Consider the following 17,070-nt stretch of genomic DNA (forward strand, 5'->3'; position numbering starts at 1 on the left):
AATCCCTTCCCCCGTCTCTATCAAGCGGGCGGGTCCCTCTCCAGGAGCTTTCAGCCACGAGACAAGAGACGACGCCGTAAACCTGTCGCCTGTTCTCCTGTCTCCTCTGCAGCAAATTGGTATCGATGCTGTGATGTTTTTCCTCACAAGCTGTACACAACACAGTTTAATTGCATAGAATCACTGAGATATACAGCCACAAACCTTGAGTTAAAACAACTTTCATCCATTTTCCCACCAGTTATCCAGGTCTGAGTCACAGACGCAGCAGAGCCCAGATGTGCCACATCCTCCAGCGGCTCCTGGGGGATCCCGAGGCATTCCCAAACCAGGTGGGATACATAATCCTCACTGGCTCGACTGTAAGTCCATGTCCAACATGCCCAGAATTTGTACAAAGGGAGTCCTTTCAAGGCAAAAGAGTGTGACCTCTACAACTACTACCCTCTTCCTTCCACTCGAATTCCAAGAGCGCCAACCCGACACAGGGGCTGACCTTCTGGCCACAACTCGAGGCAGCAAGGAAAGGTAAACACAACCTCTCAGATTCCCTCAGAGGTGGTCTCATGACTGCTCATTTAACACATGCACAAATTCACTTAAATATCCCCCACGAAGCTCCGAGGACATGCCAGTGAGTGAGTCAGCCTTTTACTGCTGAGCCGACACCCACGTCCACAGCAGGCTGTTAGAAAGCAGAGTTGGGTTTAACTCCCGTCCCGCAGTGACCTGAGATGAGATTACTGACCCTTAAGTGTTACACCAAATGCTCATCTGAGCACGGGGACGTTGATGGAGCTGACAGATTGGACTTTCAAGGGCCTTCAAACCCGAGCAAACCACACGGGCTCTCACACGTGTACTCACTCTCACACATGCACTCACTCGTCCAATGACACACACACAAGCTTCTTAAAGATTTAAATGAGGGCAACATGGGTGGGCACACATTCCCAAGATGCATTGCAGCTAATAGTCGCATGATCCCAACACCCACGCATCTTGGGGAAAACCATGAAAAGCTTATTTTTCATTTGGTACCACACATCTTATCTTTTCATCTGACAAAAGCAGGACGTATCTCAGACATGATGCTATCTCGCCCACATGCAGCATCATGTCTCTAAGCACCTTCCATAGTTGCAACAGTTCTGAGCCGATCAAAGCGTCGGCTCGGCGTTAAAACTCACTTTGCCGAAGTCTCTGACGTCGAAGAGGTCGAAGGGGTCGAACAGCTCACTGTTGCGCAGGCCGAACTTGTCGTGGCAAACCTTGAGGAATGTCCGGATGTTCTTCAAGCACAGGAACTGAAACAAACAAACAAGACAACGACATTTTAATGCATGTTTAAATTTTTTATGATTCCAGTGATAACAGCCTGAACTCATACCTGTTATTAAACACTCACATACACACACAATATTTACTCTATATACTTGGATGTATTTGTGTTTTCTTATTATTTACAGTTATCTATGATACAGTTTATAGTTAAACTGATTTCTGCTCCTGAGCTTCTCTCTCTCTCTGATCCAGATAAGAGCCTCAGAGGAGCCTCCTGACATCAGAGCTCAGAAGTGTCTTCAGATGAGCCCACCGGCAAAGACCCGCCCGGAGGTGAACGTGGCCGATCGGATGGAGACACTGGCCTCGCAGTGAAAAGGTCACGGGTCGCCAGTCTCACAAACAATAACCACGGGACTATCTTCAAAATACTCAAGAATCAAGACATTAACCTGAAGTCATGTGAAGAGCTTTGAGGTATTTAGAGATAAGATGATAGAGAAGACGAGGCTGTCAGAGATATTTAAAGATTATTCTTCATGGTATTTTTAACCTCTTCTCAGAATTACACACAACTGTACAGAATTTATTTTCTTAATCTTCCCATTTTGAATGATTTATTACTATGTCAAATTTGCCATTGCCAATATGTCTTATCTACAGTGTTCCACATCTGGTGGAGAGAGGAAAGCTGGACCAGTATTTCAGTTTATATTCGTTTATTGCAGATTGATATCTGCTTTTTCTGCGATGGCTTCTCCACACCAGTCAGGTGAATGAAACGTAGCCTGTGAGAATTTGATTCACATAAGGGGGAAGGGGTTCATATAATAAGTTGCCTGCAGAAGCCCAAAAAATATGCATAATAAACCACATAATAAATTCTCTGGTCACGGATAATGATGGTTCCCAGTCTCTCTAAAATATGCAATCGCACAGATAAACCTTCAGGGATGTGGAACAGACCAATAACTGCACAGGAGTATTGAAATATTAAAGATCAGGATAACTGTCTTCCATCTCTCTCTCTCTCTCTCTGTGAAGAACACATTACCTCGCGTGCAAATCCAGATGCTGCTCAGATATGCCCTTTCATTTCTCTGAGCGTGAGCGATACGAACTGATGGCCACGGAGGCAGAATGTACACGCTAAATAGATTTGAGCGAGGGAAGCCGACGTGGAACAAAACGCTCAATTGTCTGTTTCTGCTGAAAGACAACACAACACGCTTCATCCTTAAAGTGGCTGTTGTGTACAAACTGGTGACGGGACCAGTACCCTTCTACGTCACTGGTCCCATTAGACTCGTTCACATCAACACCAACGTTGTGACATTAAACCAATTAGGACAACAGTCTGAATAAGACACTGTCCCGGAATAAGCATTTTCTGATCTATTTAACTCGAATAAAGTCACACTCGGTTAGACCAATAACTGAATTAAGCCAATACGCGAGTATTCGGACACATTGTGTTGACGTGTATAGATGTTAATTGCAGTAAAACATCCTGTGGGAGTCTTCACGGCATATTGTGACTCGTATGGGGCAGTTACCAACAGCAGGATGCGATGTTGTCATGAGTCACAATCAGACAATTAGCATCTCGTGTTCACATCATAATCAAAACTAGATCGACACTCATGGGATTCATATCTCCGTCTAACTGGGGCCACATTTCTCAGCTACAAATGTGTGGTGCTCGGTGATTTCTATTTGGATTTGCACAAAATTGCAAAACACTCATCGATGCCAATCCCTTACATATGTGTCTGTTTTCTTTTTCTCCGAGATTGACACACAAAAAGAGAAATTAACTATCTTGAAATATTGAAAGTCCAAAGAAATCCTGGATGCTCCCCCAGATTCAGATGTGCACCAGAATTAAAGACCCGTATCGCATCCCTTTACAGAGTTTAGTGGAAATCCATCCTGTAGTTTGTGTGTAACGCTGCCAACTAACAGACAAAGGGAACAAACACAGATGAAAACCAGAAAGTCATATTTAGAATGAGGTCAATAGTCTGAATATTCCAGTTATTGGGCTGAATATCAGCTTCACAGCAGCTTCAGGTACAGAAACACACAGCAGGGCCTCCTCGCTCTGCAGGAATAGAAAAGTGCACAATGTTCTCATTTAAACCTTCAAGTTAAACTGCAGTTTGATGAGCCTCACGGTTTCCTGTTGCTACAATTGACAATGTGGGACTTCAACCGCAGCAGCCTCCTGCACTAATTAGCTTCCACGCTTTGGATGAGGCCTGAAAAGACAAATCAACTCCCTCTTGTTTCCACTCCACTGACTTTTCAGATGAGAGGCGGCTCCATCTGATATTTTCTGGTATTTTGCGGTATTTCATTTGGCCTCTGCCGGCCACACCTGAGAGCCTCGCTGACTCATTCTCATTCATGTGCGCACATCTGCTCGGTCCCAGTGTCACGGGTGTGAACCCCATAAGAGAGACACACTGGCCAGTGGGAAGAGCCGCGATTGGCCGGCTCGCCAAAGTGACATTTACAGTTCAGCTGCGAAGGTTATCGTGCCCGCGGATCCTCACGTGCAGTGGTGGAAAAAAAAAAAAGCCCAGATATGAAAAAGGTAACATTTGCTGGAGTGCTTTTGAGATGTGAGGGAGAAGGAGAGAGGGGCTCTGTAGATATGGATCAGCAGTGGGGGGAAGATGTGTCTGACATTCTAATATATGTTTGGCAATAACAGAGCCGGGGTAGTGGTTAAAAAAAAAGAATTGCTATGATCTAGATGAAAAAAATACACCATTTCCTGTGGAGTGGGGGAGTGTGAGTGCACCTGGGAATAAACAGAGCGCGGTCATCTCCTTGGGCTCGGGCTGCACCATCCATCTGAAATTACCTCACAGTGGCCTGCAACGCATTAAAGCACAGGTACTCCTCCATTTCTCACCGTGTCATGAGAGCGTGTTGCTCACACAACAGCCTGCGACACACAAACTGAGCTCAATTGACTTCAATGCCGATGGAATTCAAAGGTTGGAAGAGTCCTATATGTGCACTTATGTACATAAACTATAAAAAACGATAAAACGATTAATTATTTACACTTGTTTCAAGTTCTTTATTAAGTAAAAATACCAAAGTGCTGCTGGTTAATGATGAATTTTCTCTTTTTTTTTTTAAAGATAATGCATATAAGTGATTATGAAGATAATAATAGTTACAACCGTCCTTTAAAAGAAAAAACAATTGGCAGATTGAAGATTTTTCCCTATCGGGGGCCATAAAGGGAACCTCACTCTTCATGGGGGGGGGGCACATTTATGTCCAACATCCATGAACGATTCCTTACACAGTAAATTAAACCCTTGCCTACCACTGGCTCTACAGCTCAAGACGTGCATTATTAAATATATTTAGCAAATTTTCCTGAAGCAGAAATTGAAAATCTACATATTCATTGCATTTTAATCTCAATGCTTATTAAATACAATACAGATGAAAAACTGAATTGCCTCAGTTTGTGAAAGAGTCAAGCAACTGGTGGCGGGATTGGGGCACTCCAGGGGCCAATAGGTTTCCATTGTGGCCAAAGGGGCATTGGGCCCCTCGTGGATCCGCCCATGTAACTTCTACACGTTACATCACTTTTTCATTTTCAGGACGGCAGCCTGGGTCATTACCGCACGACAGTTTCACTCTGTTTCATTATACTGCAGAACGGTGGCAGCGCCGTTTCAAGCCACCAAAAGAAACGTGTGGTTTTATGGCTAAAACGTTGCAATAAAAGTTGATTGCAAGTGAAGCACATTAAGCAGGTGCTTGTTCCCAATTACAAGCAATTACATTATTAAATATTTTTTCCCAGCACCTGTCACAAAAAGGTCGTTTTGGCTTTTTTTTTACAGTGTCACACAGAAGACCTGCAACAGTTTTCAAGCACTTGCGTCAAGTGTGGGCTGTTTGGTCCATCGTTTCAAACCCACTTGTCACGACTCACTTAATACTGGCTCCTGAAAATCGCATGATTTTCTCAAGGCTTTCAGCCCTGAAAGCAAGAGCAGCAATTACCAGAGCAAACTCTCACTGTGATCACAAGATACTAAATCAGACTTTTCACAAATTATAGCCGAGGAAAAAGAAGGTCAGAGAGAGAGAGAGAGAGAGAGAGAGAGAGAGAGAGAGAGACAGAAGAAAAGAGAGGAGGTGAGGAGAAAATGATAGAGAGAGCGATTGCCTGTAGGTGGACTTACAAGGTGCATGGCTCGCGTGCTCCACTGGAGCGTCAGCTCAGATTTTGACTCCTCAGTCAAGAGCAAACAGCTCTTAAAAGAGGTAGACTTGTTGTCAGGAAGGATGGAGAGAGAGAGAGGAGGGAGGGAGAGGAGCAGCAAAGAGTCAGGTAACAAAGAGCCGTCACCTCCCTGACAAGCCCATCTACTATATCACTACGCCACATCACACACAGAGGAATAATGCATTACTCCTCTGGGAGGGGTGGGCCCTTATCTGCACACACTCCGAGATGCTCGTATCTGACGAGATACAAATTAGAGCATCCTCGTAAAATCTGAACAACAGCATGTAAAAGAAATGGGACGCAGGGAAAACTTGGGAAGATGTGAAAGATCGGGGAAGGGTGTGAGGAGGAGGAGGAGGAGGAGGAGGAGGAGGAAGAAGAGGAGGAAGAGGAAAAGGTGGCGTGTTTTCCCAAAACCTCAGCTCTTTGGTGTATGGGAGGAGGGAGAGGTCGGGAAAGAGAGAACTCAATCCACAGGGGAGAAGAAGAGGGAGAAGCTGTGACAGGCTGAGAAACAAGAGGAAACTGTTACAGAAATGATGTGAACAGAACATGTTTCCTGGATCAATCATCTCCATGGATTTACAACTGAATAGCTAACAAAATAATAACAACCTTCGTGTCTGGCTCATGTTTTCTATCCACTGTCAGACACTGAGGTTTCAGTAATTATTGGTCAATTTGGGGCAAAGGAAAGTAAATAAATAATATGTTTTAAAAAATAACCAAGATTATCAACAGAATGTAAAGAGGGAACAGTTTTGATGTAATGTCAAAGATGTAGAGTTGATGAATTTAGCTCTAAATCTGGATTCCGGGATAAAGGCAATAAAAGCAAAGGGGTTACGCTCTCAAACGGCCTTTAGTTCCTGTTTCGATCCACAAATAGAAGTTTTAATGAACCACAAAGTTGTAGAAGGTACAGATAATAACACAATAACACTTCTTCACTGGTGTACAGGGGTCAACAGGTTTTCTGGCAATATGCTGCCCCCTATTTGTTTAGCATGATTTCAACAAATAGCCCATTCTTACTCATTGGCCTTTTAAAGGGGGCTATAATCTGCAGACTGAGGTGAGTCACAAAGATGATCACACACTCAGACAAGAGTCAATGAAACAGACGAGTAACTGTGTGTGGTCTCTCACACACTCACACTCACACACACACACACACACACAAAGCCCCCTCGTGTTGTGTCTAGGCCAGCGAATCACTCCACACCTTCAGAACAACAGGGAGGGGGCTCTCAGCAGGTGAGAGAGCAGCAAAGAGGAGCTCATATGAAGCCAAGACAAAGCTGAGCTGTTTCCGACCAAGCTGCACACACACACACACACACACACACACACACACACACACACACACACACACACACACACACACACACACACACACACACACACACACACACACACACACACACACACACACACACACACCTATACAAACTCGCACACAACCACACGAATGCTTTCTGCAGGTGATGATGGATCTCGTAAACTTTGCGCTTGGTTAATGATCCCACAGCCGAGGGTGTTGATTGCTTTTCGGCTAAGGAGAGATTTAGTGATCAGCGCTCGAGCTTTCCAAAAATACACCTCATCAGAATTGCTTGACTCTACGGCGCAGAAAATGTCCATTATAGTGGCGTCTTATTCAGTCTCGGCTGAAAATGAAAAGACGGAGGAAAGAATGAAGGAAAGAAAATGTGCTCTTGTGATAAATCTCCTGCCTGCGGGGATGCTAGCTCTCTGCGGAGCTTTCATGCACATGTCCTGTTAAGAAAAGTACTGGTATTACTTGTATTGTTGATAGACTCAAGTCTTTTCAGTAATCGCATTTTCAAAAAGAGGAGCCTAAGGTAAAGATAATCCAAATATGCAGTGTCCTTAACATCAAAGCAGTCCAGCAGTTCAATAATATGATAAATCCTAGACATATTTAATAAGTACATAAGTTTTCAATCATACAGTGTGTGAAATATTCCCGAAAGTGATTAATCAGTTATCAAAATAGCTGATAATATATTTTATGCTGATGACGAATTGTCATATTATCAATTTTCAGCTCAAGTCTTTGGGTAAAACTCTAACTGCTGCTCAAACTAACGATATTTCAGTTCAGGCGAATAGGAAAACTAACAATATAAAGTAAATAACACTAATACCATGATAAACCAGCCTGTCAACAGTTAACCCAGCACTGAATTGATGTCGTATCATGTGATCAATTTGTGTCTCAATTCACCAGCAGATGTGATCAATAACAAAAGGAGGTAAACAAAACACTAATTCCTCTGTTTTTCTTTTCAAAACTTAATTCAATCCAGAGTTTTTTCATGTCTGCGATCAATGAGCTCTCTTATTTGAAATCAATATCTGCTTTGATCAACGTTCGCAACCAGCAAAAGGCTCCTCCCAGTTTCCCAGGATCCAAGCTTTCAACACTTAGAGAAAGAGTAGATTCTAAACGACGCTAAATGAATTGTTGTGTTGAAACTAACCAGGAGTTTAATGGTTCATCGTGAGAAATGTAAAGATCCTCATGGCACTTGGACACCCAGCTGTGGCAGGTGAGTAAACGTTTAGGTGGTGCATGTGCACCCACAGCGGATTAATGAACTGGGGATCCCACTTCCAGGTCACCCAGATGTTTAAGTCAGAGAGGGGAAAGGCCCTGCTCCTGCAAATTAGACGGGGACGCCGAATGAATAATTCATTACAATAGTATGCAAATGTGTTCATCTCCTGCTATTAGCCCTAAAAGCCTGTAAGCAGGTGTGGATTGACCAGAGGTTTTGAATCTCATCAGCAGAACTGCTTCGTTAGCGAGGCCCACGTGGCTCATGTTAAAATGTGAAAGTTAAATAGGCTAAGTACAGTTTTTAAAAAGGTTAATCCTCATTACAAAAGAAGATCATTGGGCTTAGAGCACCGACTCTGGAGGGAGAACGCCGCCGTGATTGTCGAGCACGACTCCATAATTAAATCAAGTCCACCTTCACCTTTACACTGGCCACTCAGCATTAGCTGAAAGTAACATGCCATCGGTAACATGCTCGGAACATGGAAACATCGGGTCATTCGTGAGGATAGAGGAGCAGTGAACCCGACACTAACTGAGCAAGGAGGCGACTTCCTGGAAAAGGGAAGCTTTTGTGTGGGAGAGAGTGAAAAGAAAGAGAAGGGATTTGTCTTCAAGGTCCTGCTCGTCTCTCTGCTGAGGCGGAAACCACCACAGGACAAAACCTGCTCTCATGGAGGATGAAAGAGACAGAGGAAGAGGGGCACGTTTTTCAACCTGTGCTTTAAAATACCAGCCACTGGTAATACGCTGTGAATCATATTTATCTCATATTTTTTTATACGGTTCTGTCTTGATAAAATCTGTCCTACCTCTTCTTCCTTGAGTGAAAGTAAAACATTTTAACATCGGTGTGTTGCCGGTAGTCTTTCGCGAAAAATATTTTATTCTTCCGATTATTTTCAGATCCTCAAATTGTTGTATATACCTACAATTTGAGGTGGACAGCGGTAGTATTGGTGGTGGAGGCACCTTCCTCTACTCAGGAGTCTTAAGTAAAGTTAGATAAATTAGTTAAACATCTATTTTTATATTTAAAAAAACAAAATCCATTCCAATTATATATGTTTTATATTTACAGCTTGAAAACTTCATAAATAATTTGCGCAAAACTACTTTAAACTTACTGAGGAAGACAAGTGGTGACCTTCACAAATAGTGGCGATGAAGAAGAGCTCAACAGCGAGTTTTAGACAAAAGCGAACAAAAGGCATCGACTATTGTCACCTTAATTCTACCTGACTTGATTTTTCAATTTCCTCTGACCTTTCATATATATGTTTTCCTCTGTGGACCAGTAATAATTCATAAAGCCTCTTTTCCCTGAAGTCGTATAAACTGCACACAACAGATTTCTACTCTTTGTTTTTGTTTTTTTGTGGCTGTTTTTGATTCGTGAAAGACAGGATTCACCTTTGGATGACCGTCTATATCTCCATCTGCTCTGTCAAAGAGGAGGCAGTCGGTTTTTTTCACAACAGACTATAATAAATATCACCATCATCATCATCCTCCGTGCCCTGCTGGCTGCCCTGCGTTTCACTCTGAGATTGTCGCAGTCTCAAGGAATCAGCCTGAGGACACAGAGAAAGAAAAACCCTTTTACTCCAAGACTAACATCGGCCAAGACGCTGAAACATCCTGGTGCACACTGCAGTCCTCTAGGTTCTCTGCTACACTTCATGTAAATATGAATCTATAGTGTAACTAAGCAACAGGCCATGCTGCAGAGACTCAGGAGAGCGAGGCGTGTTTGAGGCATTTCCACCCCGGGCGTAGCTGCAGACTCGAGGCTTGATGAATGTGAGAGGGAGGTCCGTCGAGAATCCCAGACACCCATGGATCAATGGCCACGTAATTTATGACATCAGACCGGGGAGGGGAAGGCTGCATTTATCTTTTTCCCCGCTGAGTTCCCCCTCACAACTTAAGGCTCACGGGAGCGATTCAGCTCCGCGGTGAGATTTGTTACCTTTCACTTCTTTCCACGCAAAAAAGAAACCCTTGCATCATACGTGTAACTTTACCTCCATGCACATCCTAACTGTGCCGAGCACGGACACATTTAAAGTCCATTAACTGTGTTAAACGATCTTTGGAAGAACTGAGTTGGCTCTGGGCTTATAAACATACGTCCAAAGAATTAACAAGTAACTATAAATCAGTGCAAATTTATGCATTTTGACACAGAAGATAACAATAACATTAACACCCTATTAACACTTCTTCTCACATGGCTCAATCGAGAACACTGATACTTCTCTGAATCCAAACCAAATGATGCTGCCACTACAAACACACATGAAGTAGGTTTAGATATTAATCTGCTGATCAGCTACACGACTTGGAAATTTAAATATTTCTGCTCCATTACAATTAAACAACCCTCTCCCAAACATCTGATAGGCTCATGAGATATAATCTTTGTGTGGATTAAACAGCGGAGCAGAGCAAGATCAATAATTGGGACAAGCTGAAAGCCGAGTCTTTCATAATCATCACTTCCTCGTGCAGGAGTACTTACACACAGCAGCTCTGTTACTAGAACTGAAACAATCGATTCGTCGTTAAATACCTAAAATTAATTTGTTGTTTTCGTCGTTACCCTTAATTAATTCTAACCCCCCCAGCCGACAGACCACGGATCTGCAGAACAAAACAAGCAATCAGGGCCCGAAGCAGTGTGGTCTCAGGAAGGACATTTCATTGTACCCGAGTATGATGACAAAAGAGGCCTTCTATCCTAATTGTTTGACTGCAGCTTCACAAGTGTGAACAATTGCTGCTTTTTTCCTAATTTCTACTTTAATTAACTGAGTGTTCATTGGGGTTTTTAGTGTCGGTCAAACAAAGCAAACTATCTGACGGCGTTAGCTTTGGATTGGGAAAATTGTGAAGTACCTTTTGTGTTTTCTGACATTTCATATCCCCAATTACCATTATTTTGTTTCTTTAGTAGTTGCAGCCTGATTGCTGCTACTCGTACAATCTCATCGTGTCTTTCACCACAGATTTATTGTGATTCCATTGTAGACGTAGGCAAGCGAGCCCTTCTTGACATGTGCTAGAGGGCCAAGACACTGACATCTGAAACCACTGTGAGTGTCAAGTGTTTGTCACTCCTTTGTTTAGGGAGACTATCAGGTACACAGGGGGATGCAGCTCCGGGCTCCTGATGGCTGTGATTATCTCCAAGGTGACTAATGCTATTAACATGGAGAGCAGCCTGTTAATTAGCCGACCGGCTCTGGGGCAGAGCTCGGCCTCCTTTAATCATCATAGCCACAGCTTGGATAAACAATCATTCAATCACACAACGCCGGCTTTGCTGCGACACACAATACAGCAATCAGCCAATTTACAGATTAAGTGACTGGATACAGTTTACATCCATTCAGTGGTGCAGTGGACAGAGGTTCCCACTGGGCACTCAGCCAGAGCGAATGAAACATGAGACCCCAGCGATACCGGCGTGCAGACGCTGTACGGTTTGATTTCAGAACGACAATCACAGTGGGAATAGTCAACATCTCATGTTTGCCCACTCTGCACATTCTGATAATCTGCTGTTTGCACAAAACACTTAAATATTAGTCACAGCTGCACCTTTGCCAAGAAACACAATTGGTTCTATTGCAGCAATTGTAGTTTGATATACTTTCATACACTGACCTGATTGGCTGGCAGGTGTCTTTTAAATTCATATAGCATGACGCCTCGAGCAAAGATCATATTAGCCACTGTACTGAATTGGTGGGGGGGTAACCATGGCAACAATACTTCTAATTCTTACACTCTGGAGCTCACTGAAACCTAATCATGAGTTAAACTGACTACAAAAAACTTTAATTAATGGATTATGGTTTGGACTCATGGGGCACATGGCACTTTAGTGCAGACTACAAGTGCATCGGCGCTGGAGCAGAGCGCATACATCCGACAGAGCCGAACAATCCTACACTTGACTGTGAAGTTCTTATGGTACAAATGTAAAAGAAAAAGGAATATTTGTTATTTTTCATAAAACATAGATTAGGAAAGTAAAATAAATATATTCCTAGATCCATCAAGTGGATCAGCGTTCGTCCGAGGCTTCAGTTTTCTACCCAAACGTGACCCACAGCTGATGTTTTACCTGATTACCGGCACGTACAGTGTAAAAAAGTCAAGTAGACAACCCAGCACATGTGACCAAACCAGACCTGAAGCTGCTGGTCGACAGTCCGGCGGATTCTTCAGAGACTAGGAGCTAAAACCAAGAGTTTCAGACAGAGGCTGAAAAGAGGAGCTGCAGCATTGTGCAGTACAAGGAAAGTGATGTGTTTTCTGAAGATTAACAACCTAAATATGATTATTTAAATGTACATGTGTGTGAAAAACTTATAGTATGTTTTTTGTGCAACCCAAGGCGCCAATTAACAGCATCTGTGAGCTCATTATCCTGACATGACACAGGTTAACGGGTGACGTGACCTCCGTCAGTTGGAAGGAGTGAAACTTTCTCCAGAGCCGCCTGTGACCCAGGAGCTAGGGCCGCGTCGAGAGGGCATCAATTCTTCATTCGAGTGGCTCATCTTGACTCAAACGCGTCACGAGCCTTGGCCTAAATGAAGCCACAATGTTTACACTTTATCCTGACAGCTTAAGGTCAGTAAATACTGTCCTCTGTCACATTGCATCACATTGTCACAACTATTTTTTTTTGGGCCCTTGTCACCGCCAGTGTAGCCGCAATCAACAACATTATGTATTGGGGGCACACTTTCTGCTTATACTTGTCCTGCAAATTACATCGGAAAGCTTGTTGGCACCGTCCCTCGCAATTAATCACCGTTGAGATAAAGGCATTGTCAGCATGGAGAGAAAAAGAGAGCGAAAGCTTAAGCGGAGGTGGCAAGGGAGGGTTAGCGAGTGTGTTTTTGTTTATTTCTGAGCTTCATGCAAAGATGGCGAGGGAGTATTGGTCGTGAAAACCTCTCATCTTCGTGACAGTTAATTATCCATTTACGTCGCTCCTTCGCCATCGTCTCACGTGTCACCCACACCTGTCGCTGTGATCTCCTCCGCACCGTTCCCGATGAAATTGAATTAAACTCCTCGCATAAATATGACCCAGCTGTCCGGGCTGCTCCTATAAGGTAGGAGTCTGAGCAGATCAAAGAGCAAAAGAAAAAGGCTTAAATCTTATCTTTTCAGACACAGCGAGAAATAACACAGAAGTCTGGACGAGAAAGAGATACAAAGAGCCTTGTCAGATGGATGTAGCGGCGGCGGAGAGCAAGGCGGAGAGCAAGGCGGGATCAAACGTCCGGTTTCTGCTGGTAATCCTTCTCGAGAGGAGAGGGGAGGAGAGGCGAGGAGGAGGAGGAGGGCAACTGTGCCACAGAAAGCAAATGTTATTGCCTTTTTTTTCACCCCGCAGACGAAGCAACGCCAGCCCCTCCACAGCTCTCCAGACAGTCTGGCACACGGGCCACAGGAGGAAACCTTCGGATAGATCAGAGCCCTGAGCCTCAAGCATGGAAAGAGTATGTGTAGACCGTGTGCAAGTGTCTGTGTGTGTCTGTGTGTGTCTGTGTGTGTACGTGTGTGTGTGCACATATGTAGCTGCTTATGCCTTTCAGATTGCAACACTCTTCCTGTTCCGTAATAGGAGGTTTTAGCCCACGTACATACAATGTCTGGAAACCACAACATGGCAGCAGTGTAAAGGAACCCATAAAAAACACAGGGTTCTCCTTCTTTTTATACCTCAATGATGACACTGAGAACATATGTCATGTCTTAAGACATTCAACAGATAGCTCCAGGACTTTATCACCAGAGACGGCTTCATGTGAAAAACTATAACACATTTAACGTACGCTCTAAAGATATATCAGGAATATGTTTTTTTTCCAGCCAAGTCATTTTGCTCCGTGTTCACTAAGAGACAACGGAGGGATATTTCTCACACATTTCTTTTATTACATGAGTATCTGTGCAAGTAAAATATATGTCTTCATAAACATGAGTAAAAACAAGACACACATTCCCCATAATTGTTCCAGTAAATTATCAAACAGGAAAAATGACAGATTCAGCAATAATCACAGTTTTCTGTCTAAAAACGCATCCAAGTCCTAATCACACTGCTGAGCCAGTAGTCCAGTAAAAACAAGACCTCAATCACCACAAACAGACCTCCAGATAACTACAGGGTGGAGGTAGCCAGCTCGTGATGATGGGTCTGGCCCCGCTCCCAGTCAGACTCTCCAGAAAATCGAACTGGTCAATCAGGAGAACGTAGATATGATGACGGAGAGGGAAGCGACCAGTGGGAGCATCGAGAGCCAATGGGGCTGCTGCTGCTGAGAGGTCGGTTTGATTTGTCCAGTCTGGATGGTACATTTTCGCTTAAGGAAGAAAAAAACAGCTGTTGTTTTATATTCATATGTCGTTTTGTGCTGCTTGGTTCTAGCTTGGATTAAGTTACCAAACAGAGTCACCTCTCAAACCAGACGGGGTCTCGGAGAGCACCTCCACAAAAGCTAACGCTCTACCTCGCCATGTTTATCAGGATCCACTCCAAAATGTTATGGGTTCCTTCTCCTGCTAACTAACAAACGAAAAAAGCAAACGTCAATGAAAATATATCTAAATCTAACCATTAACCAAATGGTTGTTGGGATTTTCTAAAAATGCTTGGAGCAATAAAGTCGAGGCTCAAGAAAAAGAGCTGGCCAGCTAACTACGTGAATTATAGAGGCACAGGCCCATAAATTCAAAACATTTAATCTCTGGAACCCACAGCATGTCATGACTGTGTTTACATTTTAGCACCATTTATTTATGTTGAATCGTCAAATATCACAAAAAAAAAACCTCACTATCAAGGATCAAGATCCTGGAGGGACTGAGCGTCGGTTGACGGAGCCGTTTGTTCTCACGTGACGACCGTGAGAATAAGCAACAACTGAAAGAGCAACACGGCCAATCATCGACAGCTAAGTGATGCTATGAGCTACGGTTTCAGGAGCATCCCGGAGGGCAGAGGTGAGGAAATCTAAGAGGCAGAAGCAGCTTGACAAACCAGCTCTCCTTTTCTACATCTCCCACGCAGTTGGACGCCGCCCGCAGCACTTCTTTTAAAAATAGGAGGGAGAAAAAGCTGTCACTCTGGATTTAGCCTACTTTCCAACATGCCCATTAATTTCAAAGCAGATGGCGAAAAAAAAAAAAAGAAAAAGGAGAGTGGGTTGGAGGGAGGGGTATCCTCTAAGCTGCTAAATAACAGAGTGGAGAGCTTCAGATGAAAGTGGTGGCGGAGAGAGTGTGACGACCCAAAAGAAAACAGGGATGGGGGGGGGGGTATTTTAGAGGAGAGATCAGAGCCTTATCATTTGTAAAGATGATTATTCTCAGGAGTTTACTGGTCAGGTTTATCAACATCCAAAGATGACGCTGTGAGAATCCCCCCAAAAAACCCACTGGGAAGCATCAACTTTGCCCAAACGTCTACCGATCAGCGTATCCACACTTCCCCTGTAGGCATTTATCTCCTGAGCCTGTCTGGGGGGGTGGGGGGGGGGGATTTACAAGGGCGAGAAGTGCAGGTATAAATCAGAGATGGTTTCTGAAATGAAATAAAAAAGGGAGACAGAGATGGAGAAACAAGCCAGGCACTAGATACATCTCTATAAGACAAACATTCCCTGCAGGCCAAGAGAAATTGCCAGCAGTAAACGGCGTTGCCATAAAGACCTCACGGCCCCGCGCGGCGCTGATAAACGCTTTTCCTATATAAGCTGGGAGCAAGGTGAAGCAATCAACTCAACTGCAATCAGTCCATCTGTAATTAATTAACACGCGAGCCCCTCCGCGAGTTTGGCTAATGCACAGTGTTTGGTAAATCATATCACAAACAAGACGTCCTCAAGGACAATAATTAATCACAGGATCAGCCATCATGACGAGCGTCCTCCAGGTAGTTTACTAACGGCTTTGAAATTACTGGCTTCTCTGAATATTTCCTTATCAAGGTATCCACACTAACACCCATGTGGGAATTTCCTCATGTTTTCACTTTTGAAAGCTGCTAAAGCGTGTCGGCGCTTTACTGTCATCTGAGTCAGAAGGGCAGCAGGACGGGGGGGAAGTGGAGGAGACAAGACAAGTCCGTGGGTTTGTCTCTGGGGGACAAACGGAGCCGAGTGAACTCCCCTCTCAAACTAATCGAACACGCCTGCGACATGACGTCATCGACTCCCACACCAGGACACCAGACATCAGTGTAGAGGAGGAGAAAACCAGCTGAAGGAGGCAGGAAGCCAAAATAAACCTAGAGCTGAGCAGCAGGGCGGAATAGAGCAGATAAGATCCAGATTCAAGTTGTATTATTTGTGAGGAAAACACCTTAAAGAAGCAGATCGGCTTAAACAGACACACACACACACACACACACACCTCAGAATACAACTTTACTCCCCAAGAAAACTTTTCAACTTACCGCTCAATGTTTTCAAAGTTGTATTACTGTCAGTGCTGCTGTTGCAAAGATGGAATTGCAACACAGCTCCCGTTATCAACCAGGCTACTGTCCAACGCAATAAGCAACAGTAAAAGTCCTTAATTAAACTTGAAACCCTGAATCGCAGTGATATGATGAAGACGTAGTAAATCAAACAGTTGATCTAGACGTCGTAGAACTGTCTCCGTAATCTGACCACCAGGACAAATCCCAGTGGGCCGTCGCAATGGGTGTTAAACCATAAAATGATCCGTTAATGTTTTGCCCAGCCCTGTATGTTCACCTGTCGTTTGATATTCTTCTATCACCCTGCTTGTGAGTAGAACAACAACTCTCAGTGCAAATTAAAAGAGAAATCAACAATAAAGCACCAGGGTTGCAGAGGACAAATCAGAGTGTGATATGAAATATGAGCGA

The 17,070-nt window shown here is 43.8% G+C and overlaps 1 protein-coding gene across 13 annotated transcripts in view; it reads right to left on the reverse strand.

Annotated features, from left to right (window-relative positions):
• The window catches only part of vav2 (vav 2 guanine nucleotide exchange factor), a 171,547-nt gene that overhangs the window by 120,862 nt on the left and 33,615 nt on the right, over positions 1-17,070 (reverse strand). For all 13 annotated transcript variants that reach the window (XR_004615622.1, XM_034602226.1, XM_034602223.1 and 10 more), the window contains exon 2: positions 1,191-1,307. Coding sequence is in view for 12 of the 13 variants with exons in the window: in XM_034602226.1 (XP_034458117.1) it covers positions 1,191-1,307 (117 nt within the window). In the remaining variant the exon portion in view is untranslated. The remainder of the gene's footprint in view (positions 1-1,190; positions 1,308-17,070) is intronic.

The sequence above is a fragment of the Hippoglossus hippoglossus genome, chromosome 12, assembly GCF_009819705.1.
Source record: "Hippoglossus hippoglossus isolate fHipHip1 chromosome 12, fHipHip1.pri, whole genome shotgun sequence".
Classification (NCBI taxonomy): domain Eukaryota; kingdom Metazoa; phylum Chordata; class Actinopteri; order Pleuronectiformes; family Pleuronectidae; genus Hippoglossus; species Hippoglossus hippoglossus.